Source organism: Panthera uncia, assembly GCF_023721935.1.
Source record: "Panthera uncia isolate 11264 chromosome A3 unlocalized genomic scaffold, Puncia_PCG_1.0 HiC_scaffold_12, whole genome shotgun sequence".
Lineage (NCBI taxonomy): Eukaryota > Metazoa > Chordata > Mammalia > Carnivora > Felidae > Panthera > Panthera uncia.
This window is the reverse complement of record NW_026057579.1, coordinates 28,706,385-28,716,611: the sequence shown is the minus strand read 5'-3', so window position 1 is coordinate 28,716,611 and position 10,227 is coordinate 28,706,385. Positions and strand designations below refer to the sequence as shown.

Genomic DNA, 10,227 nt, shown 5'->3' with positions numbered 1-10,227 from the left:
GGGGGGGGGCGGTGCTACCAGAGGACTTCAAATACTGACAGCAGAGATGAGGGAGTGACCGATTTGAGCTGAAGCCTGGAGGATAGAAAAGCAGAACTGAGGGAAGGTAGTTACGAGAGAGAAGAGCCAGAGGGCTTCTGAGAGAGAAGGCATGGGGGGTGGGGCAGGAGGGGTTCCTGCCAAGGGACCTGCACCTTATCCTACCGGCAGTGGAGAGCCAGAGGAAGGTTTAAACCAGGGCATGGGGTCACCAGACTTGAGACCTTTTAGGTTTATGAAGAATTCTGGGCCCCAGCACCCACCACGAAGGCCATTCTGCAAAGACTACGGCAACACCTCTATTTCCCAGAAACAGAGAAATTCTAAGGATGAAATTCTCATTTGGAAGATTGGTGGACAAAACCACAGGAACAGAAATGAAATATCTGTTCTCATTAAGGGATATCGCTAAGACTATATACATGCTAACTGAGAAAACCAGGACGTTTCCTTCTATGTTTGATTAGCCCACAGTTGGTAAACATTTTCTGTGAACAGCAAGACGGTAAATCTTTTAGGTTTCACGGCCATACGGTCTCTGTAGAAAATTCTTCTTATTATTATTTTTTTAAATTCTTGTTTTTCCACAAACCTTTAAAAATGTAAAAACCACTCTGTGTATGTGGACTGTAAAACACAGGCCCAGGGCTGGAATAAGTCTGTCACTGCGTGAAGTACTAGATCATTGCCGATCAAAAATTTCTTCAAGTATTTACTGAGTATACTCTACGGAATGAGAAATCGTTGAGAATAGCGACCATTAGCAATTCATCCTTTCTCTGAGGGGAGTCTGACACAGTGCCTGACCCCAGGACCATGCTCACTAGGTACCGGTACCTTCATCACCTGAGAAAGGTGGGAAGCAGCCAAGCTCTGTGTGCCCTCCTCCAGGTTACCCCAACTAAGCACCGAAACCTATTATCTAAGATACACGGACAATAAAGGACAGATAAAAGGCACTTATAGAAGGCCAATGCCATCAAAATGGATGCACGATTCGCAAGAAAACGAAGACTGGTCACGCTGTGTACAGTGAGGGGGCGGGGGGCTGCAGAACAGGAGGAAGCAGACGTGTCAAGGATTTTGTAACACACTGAATGCCCGCCTCCAAATCGGTACTGTGAACTCAAAGACGCCACACCCACTCTGACATTTTAAACAAGCCATTCAGAGAATGTTGGATATTTTTCTAGGTAACAAATTATGGAGAAGGTTCTATGGTATGTTTGTCAAAAGCATGTATTTGTCCTCTAGGACACACTTCAAATAGCATCCTGGATCCTTACAAAAGAAAGTAAAGGACAAAAACCCTGGCAAAATGTAACAGATGATGTTAAGACATGCCTTACCTCGTAACGTGCATTCTGCATAATAACCTTCTTCTAAGAAACCATGAGCATGGGTGGCACCCAGGATTACCAAATGCCCGGAGGAGAAGCCCACTGGACTTGGCAATGGGAAGCCGAGTGTCACCCCTGGGCTGTGTGACCTTGAACAACTGTTTAAAGTTCTCTGGTTCTCAGATCCCTCTTCCAAAAGCGAGGAGGTTGGATTAAGTGACCCCTTCAGTCACTTTCAAATTAGACATTAAACAGCTCCATGACATTGTGAACCTCCAGGAGAACAGAGGAGGAGAGAAAAAACTATTCCATATTTCTCTTAACTAAATCCCACTACAGACTGTTCTTACTATCTTTTCTTTGATCTGTCTATTCCCCGCCTTACTCTAAAGAGAATTTGGGGTGGGGGTGCCTGGGTGGCTCAGTCGGTTAAGTGTCCGACTCTTGATTTTGGCTCAGGTCATGATCTCACAGCCCGTGAGTCTAAGTCCCTCATTGGGCTCTGCGCTCACGATGCAGAGGCTTCGTGGTACTCGGTCTCCCTCTCTCTTTGCCCCTCCCCCGCTTGCTCTATCTCTATCAAGACAAATACACATAAACTTTAAAGAGAATTCGGGGTGCTTATGGTAGGAAAGAAGCTTGGGCTCATGTAAAGTTATTACAGAGTGCCAAGGGTACTTTGCCACTTTCTTAGAGGTTTAAATAATAATAATGAAAAAGAGCATATACTACAACCATAACCAGGGCTACATTTGTTATTTTAAAGTAATGTAGCAGGAAGGAAGAATAATCACTAAATATAGGCACAATTTAACGTTAGCTTCAAAGGCTGGAAGCCTAGACTGCATTGCAGGCCTCGCTTGCCTGGGAATACAACCGTGCATCGGGGGTAGAGAGTGGACGGGGGGAGGGGGGCAGGGGGGCACAGGGCGTTGTGAAGATGCGATGGCTTTGATAATTGAGAGATCAAGGCCAAGATTAATATCACAGTGATGGTCCTTACCACCCGTGTAAACTTGGGCCAGTTACCTCACACTCCTGAGTCTCATGTTCTTCGGCTATAAAATGGAAATACCATTTTACGCCACAGGGTTATTATGTTCGAGGAGTAAAAGAGATTTACAAAATAAGCTTTATAGAGCACCTAACACAGCTCCTTGCCCATGGGAAGTGCTCCACAAATTGTGATGTTAAGAACAAAACAACTCTACTTAATAACCATTATGGGTGAACACACTTTCCCACTTTTTTTTTTTTAATTTGTATTTTTTCTTTTTTTTTGTTTTTTTCCACTTTCCCACCTTCTGACATGTAACTAATTCTCATTTGATCTAAACTAAAAAAAATGGAGACCAGTATTAAAACCAAGGGGCATCCCATGCCTCCGAAGAAATGCTTCTCACTGGGCCTTAACCCGTACTGCCATCTCACATGGGGCTTGCTGCTGAAAGGGGTGAGCGACAAAGGGAAAAGGGGCAGGTGCTACTGGCTTCCACCAAGAGAGGCTGCTGGGCCTAGCTGGTCAGCTCTCCTTCCTCTGGAAACCCATGACAGATACAGGTGCCCTGAATCTAGACTCTGGGTCCTTCCCCCCACACTCAGTCAAACAACATCTCATTCTCAACACACGGGGGAAATTAAACTGCCCCCTAGTTTGCAGTGAGACTTCCAGGAATAACAGGCAATCTTTTTAAACGTATATAATAAGCTTCACATTTTTTATGCCGGTCATACCCTCACCCCGCTAACATGGTAAGAATGTTGGTATTGGGCTAGCCAAATCATGGGAAACTTTTAAATAATTCCCACACTTATTATTTAAATCTGCAGGTTTAAAACTTTGTCTGCCATCAGCTGATCCAACTGGGAACAGCCACGTGTCCATCACACCACAGGAAGAAGGAAAGTCCTATTTATAACAACCACAGATGTAAACCTTCAAAGGACTGTGTCCTGATCATTCAACCTGTTCTTTTAGGCTTTAAATCCACCCCTTTAGGAGACAAAGGTATCCCTTACTCTGCCAAACCAAGGATAGTTTCCCTTTTATACTGGTCATCTGCCGTAAACCGCTGTACATCCACACCCTTCCGGAGGCCCTGAAGGATCTGGGCCTGCGTGAAATCCAGGAGCCGTTCGTTGTAGTAGTGTAACTGCTTGGTCAGTGAAACCAGGTCCTCTGGCCAGGCGTCGTGTCCATATCGAGTCACATGCCTGGTGACCATCTTGATGAGCTCCTTGGGATCAGCCTGTAACAAAAACAGCAACCACAAAAACAAAATAAAGTAACAACAAGACGACCACGTCTCCTGGGCAACCTGTTTGCCTCTTCCCCTGCTGCCATTTTATCAAGGCTCACAGCCACCCTGAGAAATCAGCGGGGGAGCCAGTGAACTTTGCAGACCACAGAGACAAGACACAGAAAGGAGTCTAGGAGTTTTCTGGACGCCTGCTCTGTTCTTCCACCTTAAAAATCTCCACCCGTTGAAAAAATAATGTACACTTGCTTTTTCAACTCTCATCACCCTACTAGATTGGGGGCCCAATTACCTGATCATTTATAATAATTCACCCTGAAGTAATTGTCATCTTCATTGCCCCTGGATACATTTTCTTTGGACCATGTAAGTGTTCTCAATAACTAAGATGCAGCTCGGTAATGCCACTCTAAATGCCAAGACAGCTAAGTAGAAGAGTGTTTTCTCCAGGGATAAATTGGGGGGGAAAAAAAAACCCATCCCTGTTCCTGAAATCACAAAACACTTCTAGCTGCATAAGAGAGCATCCAACCAATTTTTCCTCTGCTCAATTTGGAGCTCAGTGGGATATTGCTCTATAATTCTTTACAGCTTCTCTAACAAGAAAAAAATTACTCAAAGAGAACAAAACCTGGAATCTGACAGCCGACAGGAAAGAAAAATAAGTGATGAACTGGCCACATTTATTTACATTAAAGTTGGTCAGGGTGTGTCAACGAAGCAACAGCAGCTCAGCTATGATTTTGGAATTGTTTAATAGGGAGCCTAATACTTGAACAACAGTAATTCAATCACTCAATTCCTAGGAAGACATGGTATATATTTTAATATAAGCAAATTAGGGGGAAAAACTTCAGAATCTATCTTTGGTTCTTAGAAACACAACTAATTATAGTAAGCTGTCAGCATTTCTAACGTGTATGCCATTATTCTGAGGTACACAGGAGATTTGTCAACGTCGAGTCTGTATTACCAAACCTAGCCTGACATTTCTCTCTTGATCCTATTAGGAAACATTCTGAGAGAACCGATAAAAACCAATTAGAGAAATCTTCTCGGGTTCCGGTAGGTGGATTTGAGAAAAAGTCAATGTTTTTTCCCCTACCTCTATGCACACACTCGGTCCTATTGCATAAACCACAGATTAAGTCTCAAGTCAAAAGTCCTGGGTTTGAAAACTCACTCTTCAAAGTAAGCTATGAGACCATCTTTCATTCATTCAACAAATATTTCTTGTGCACCTATTATGTGCCAGTGAGAAGATATGACCCTCTCCTCTAGGGATGCAGTCTCTGGAGAGAGACAATCAAGCAAATAATTGTAAAATGGTACGATACAGGTAAGCACAGGGTTCTGTGGGAATTCAGAGGAAGTCTTCTTGGAAGATTTAATGCCTAGACTAACCACTCCGGTATCAGCAGTGAAAACGCCAGGAAAATCTAGGGAGACAAAGTGCAGTGAAGGGTTCAATATGTGCTAAGGCCTGGGGAGCTAAGACCTGACGGAAAGAGGGCACGGATAAAGCAAATCTAACTGCAATTAGAAGAGATTTGGGAATCGGCTGCATATGGATGGTGTTTCTGGCAGTGGATTTAGACAAAGGGGATCCCACGCCTCAGCACTTAGTGCCGCCTCCACAGCGGCCATCGAGCCCCACCCCCTTTCCGCTCAAGGGCTGAAGCCTCGGGGCAGCACCCTGAATCACGCAGCAAGGGCTCAGCCGGCCCTGAAGTCACGCGGTACAGGGCCGCTGCTCCAGGGCCAGCGAGCCCATCCACACCTGCTCTGTCCCCGCCCCCAGGTGGGCACCGTCCTTGCCTGTTTTCCCAGCCTCACCCTGTCAGCACTTTCTGGCCTCGCAGCAGAAGAGAGCAAGAGCGCATCTCCAATGATCGGGTTTCAGGGCGGCACAACGCTCCTGTCGTGGCCTGTCACCTTGTGCCCCGATTCTACACCCTGTCAGCAAACCCATGCTCACCACCAAAGGACAGCTTTTCCCCCACAGACGCTCTGACCCAGCGGTTTCGGACCAAAGCCCTCGGTCTGCACTCGCCCGCTGCATTTGGAGGAGAGGCTACGAGCATCCCGCCATCGGGCTCTCCGAGCCCCTCTCTACCAGGCTGTGGCTCCCACGCCTGCTCGTGGAGTCAACCGGCTCCATTCTCTCAAGGCTTCTCCCACAGGTCTTGTCTCCACGTTCATTTTTCACTTTGTTTCCTGGCATCTCAACGATTTGGCACCTGTATGGGGGGGGCGGCCTGCATACTTTTCACTTGACCTCAATAGCATAACGCCTCCTCCTTTCTATTCTCTCACACTTTAACAGTAATTCAAATTTACACTTTACACTGCTTTTTCTTATAAATAGTACATTATAGCTTATTAAATTATGGCAGAGACCACGAGTATTTCGTGAATTTGTCTTTCCAGAGCGCAGTAGCCTCTCTCGCACAAATCAGGTACGGGGTAAAAGGGAAAGACGATGAACGGCAGTAGTGGCTTTTGTTTATTTATTTATTTTGAGAGAGACAGAGATTGTGGGCATGTGCAAGAGAGGGAGCAGCAGAGAGGGAGGGAGGGAGGGAGGGAGGGAGGGAGGGAGGGAGAGAGAGAGAGAGAGAGAGAGAGAGAGAGAGAGGATCCCAAACAGGCTCCTCGCTGTCAGCCTGGAGCCCGACGTGGGGCTCGAACCCACAAACCGCGAGATCGTGACCCGAACTGAAATCAGGAGTTGGATAATTAACCGACTGAGCCACCCGGGCGCCCAGGTAGCAGTGGTTTTAAAGTCAATAGTCCTTCTATTCCAGGTCCTTCAGTCAGTAGGGATGCAATTTGGGGCAAGTTATTTCAGATCCCCACTTCCTCACCATAGGACTCGATGCGCACACCGTCCTGATGGTTTGCTAAGAGGCACAGATAAATAAGGTATGTTAAAGTACTTTTTCTCTATCATTATAAGAAAGCAAACTGGGCCCAGGGCTTACTCGCAAGCAATTAAAAAGCAGTGGCTGGCAAAGATGGGCACATAAGCAATTCACAGAAGGCATCTGCATATATGCACCACTGCCGAGTCACAAACCCAGAGTGCCAGGAACTCCGGGCAGGGAGCAATTACTCCTCTCTGGACTCTTCTGAGGCTCAGCTTCTTCAGATGTAAAACAAAGGAACATCACCAGAGGATCCCCTTTCTCAGGCTAAAATCCCACGAATGTATAGGAATTCAATCATAAAAATAAAACAAATCCTTGTAAATCCCTCCAGGTGTGGAATTGGGGAAGTTCCACACCTTTCCTCATGTATGCTTCTACTAAATATTCAGAGAAGATTTCTTGGTTACAAGTACAATTTTAGACCAATGAATTGCAGTCAGTACATTCCTTCATAGTTTAAACAACTGTAATCTCTTTTCTTTTACTAAGTAGAAATTATCTAGCCACTCTGGAACTTTTATTTCATGTTCTTTATACATCAAATGTGTTCGCTTTTCTAAGAAATATTTAAGAACAAACACCTAATATTTTTCGGTATTGGAGACCTAATAGTCTTCGGTATGGAGACAGGCATAGAGCTAAACATACGTGAAGTGACTCTCACTTAAAACCAACCATTCGGTGGGACCAGTCTGCTAGTATCATCTGTTTTTACAGAGGCATTAGGAGGTGAGAAACTTGACCAAGGCCGCTGGGTTAAGTGGTGGTGTGGCATGTGACTCCCGAGCATAATGCCTCCCCCAAACCATCCTTGTACATTTGCTATGCAGGGGAGGGGATCTCTTGAAATTGTAAGGATCCTGACGAGACCAGTGTACACACAGCTCCCCCCGAATGTAACAAAGTCATGGCACCGGAGTCCTTTTACAAACGATCAACTGTCACTGATGGACTTAATGCTGTCATTTGTTATTACATCCAGATTGGCTTTTTTTTTTTTTTTTTTTACACATAGGTACATTCTCCCTCACAACCCTTTTATACATGTATACACGTGTATATACATGGGTAAAAATGGGTAAAGATGGGTAAAAAATGGGTAAAAAACCACAGGAATAGGCGTCAAATAACCTGGGTTACTGGTTCTTCTCCCCTGAGCCTCGGCTTTTCCATTATTAAAATGGAAGCAATTTCTTCTTTATGGAGCCCCCATAAAGATTAAACGAGGCTAGATGGATTAGCATGTTGTAAGTTCTAGCCCTCTATGCAAATTATCTTCTTACCATTAGCATTACTACCTCTCTCTCTTCCTCAAGGAACTTCACTGGTCGTGATTACTTCCAAAATTTGATTTAAATTTTAATAACCATTCTTCCCCTGAGCTTACCACAATTTCTCTCAAAATATTCCAAAGCATCCCCCACTCACCCCGACACGTTATTTCACGCATTCAAGCGTCTAAGCACTCTGGCATGAATGCCATTTGACCCTCACACCGGCCCAGCAATGTGCACAGGAGACCATGGTTCCCATCGCAGATATGCCAATCTGCACTGCAGACATCCTCGGCTGGGGGCTGACAGCAAGGAAGTGAGTCAAACCTCTTGATTCTCACCTACCGCGCTCCTTATGCTGCTGACAGGTCCCCACAAATGTTCTACACCCGAACTCACATCGCAAATTGCTGTTTGTGTGTGTGTATAGTCAGAGCCCTCCCTCTTCTCCCAACTAAGTCCAATGATGTGATCCAAGCATATGAAAGCTTTTAGCTTCTAAGAAGCTTTTGAAGGACTTTACAGGTAGCTTCAGAATCTCTCATATTTGGTATTCAAAGTGACATTGCAAAACATCACAGGCTGCAAAAATAATAACATAAAAAGGCATCAAAAATTTTAAACGGAAAAGTGTGGAGAATTAAATTATTCTAAATTTTTCCCCGAATTTGGCAACACAGTTCTTCAGGGGGTGAATAAAATATGATTTCTTTAAAGAATATGGTCAAATCCCTGTAAAAACAAAATATGCATAAATATTCATGGCTACAGAATGCTCGATGACAATCTACTGCTTACTAGTAGAGGTAATAAATCCATTCCAGTTTAATAGTCTCCATTTCTTGGTAATATTGGTTGGGAAGTTTTAAACAGGTGGTGCGTTTCCCCTCTAGGGTTGTTATTTGCTTGAGATAATTTTCTACTTAGTATTTTCAATTAGTAGCTTAAAAAAACCACATTTAGAAATGGTCTACCATAAAGTTTTGAATTTCATCCCCTGCTGGGTTTGCTTCTCTAGCATATAAAACTGAAGGGCATGTTTCCATTTTTAACTGATTTTATCTTCTGAAACTTTGAAAAAAATGCTAGCAAGATCACACTTACACAGATGCATTTACAATAATTATAAAGGTAAGGTATAAATGCAAACAAAATCAAGGTACCTAACAGTGGGTATATTCACATTTGTATAAAAAACGTTTCCATAAATACGTATAATCCATACACCATGTCTGGAAGGAAACAAAAGGGAACCACTGACTTTCTGCTGTATACCATTTTCATCATTTGAGTTTTCTGGCCACATATGTATTATTTCTTAAACATAAAAACAAGTCAATCAGGACAAATACAAGGAGAGAAAACTCTCTCCAGCTGACCATTTGTCAATTGTTACTATAGGTCCCTAAAAAGAAGAGTTGAGGTAAGGTGGGCTGCTCCAAAGACGATCTAGAAAAGCCCCAGGAGCCAGTGCTGGCAGGCTTAGGATAGTGCTTCCATCAGGGTGCACAGGCCTTTTGTCAGAAATAACCCCACAAATTCTCTCAGTACCTGTATTCAAACCTAGTAATCATCCCGCAGCTCAGAACTCTGGGGGGGGGGGGGGGTAGAAGGAGAATTCCTGAGGACTGAAAATTGAAACGAGCTGAAGTGGCGAGTGAGGGAAAGCTAGCTTCACTGAGTGCTGTTATGTGTAGGCAACAAATCGAAACCACTTTGATTCCAATTTCTACGATGACTCATTGGGAGTTTGTTATATTTAATTCCAAACTCAGCAGTGTTGTTTTATGCAAAGGAAGATGCTGAAAAGACTCCAACAATGAGCCGCCCGGTTGCCAGTGGAAAACTCTATGTACTTAAAACACACAGCTACTGTTTCCATCCACAATTCCTTCAAACCGAAGAGAGCGGGAACTTCAAGCCGCAGAACTCGGGCCTGAAGGCCGCCCTGACCCACGGCAGCTGAAATGCCTCCTGAAGCTATTCCCGTGCCGATAAACACCGACTGAGCCACTACGGTGGGTGAGGTCCCGGGGACTCGGAGAGAGATGGGATCCCTGCCCTACCACAAGGAGAGGGGACAGCTGTGTGTCACCTACAGTACCACGGAAGAACTGCTCGCGGGGCGTCCACGCTAGAGCAGTGAGACATGGAAGGGACCCGTGTGTGCTCAGAGGCAGAGAAGGCTCCACACAGGAGGCTCTTTTGAGTCAGACTTATCTGCTGAGAGTGGGAAGAAGGAGGCACTTCAAGCAGGGAAATTACATCTGCACAGGCACAGAGGTGTGAAAAAGGATGTTAAATGCAGAGAAATATAAATTCTGAACAGTTAAAACATAAACTTCAAAAGAGCTAGCGTCAGGATCGTGCTGGCGGGGTAACGAAG

General features: G+C 44.7%; 1 protein-coding gene across 3 annotated transcripts in view; it reads right to left on the bottom strand.

Moving 5' to 3' along the window:
- NBAS (NBAS subunit of NRZ tethering complex) overlaps positions 1 to 10,227 on the bottom strand; it is a 328,333-nt gene that overhangs the window by 98,356 nt on the left and 219,750 nt on the right. For all 3 annotated transcript variants that reach the window (XM_049652503.1, XM_049652501.1, XM_049652502.1), the window contains one exon: positions 3,399 to 3,628. In XM_049652503.1, coding sequence (XP_049508460.1) covers positions 3,399 to 3,628 — 230 coding nt within the window. The remainder of the gene's footprint in view (positions 1 to 3,398; positions 3,629 to 10,227) is intronic.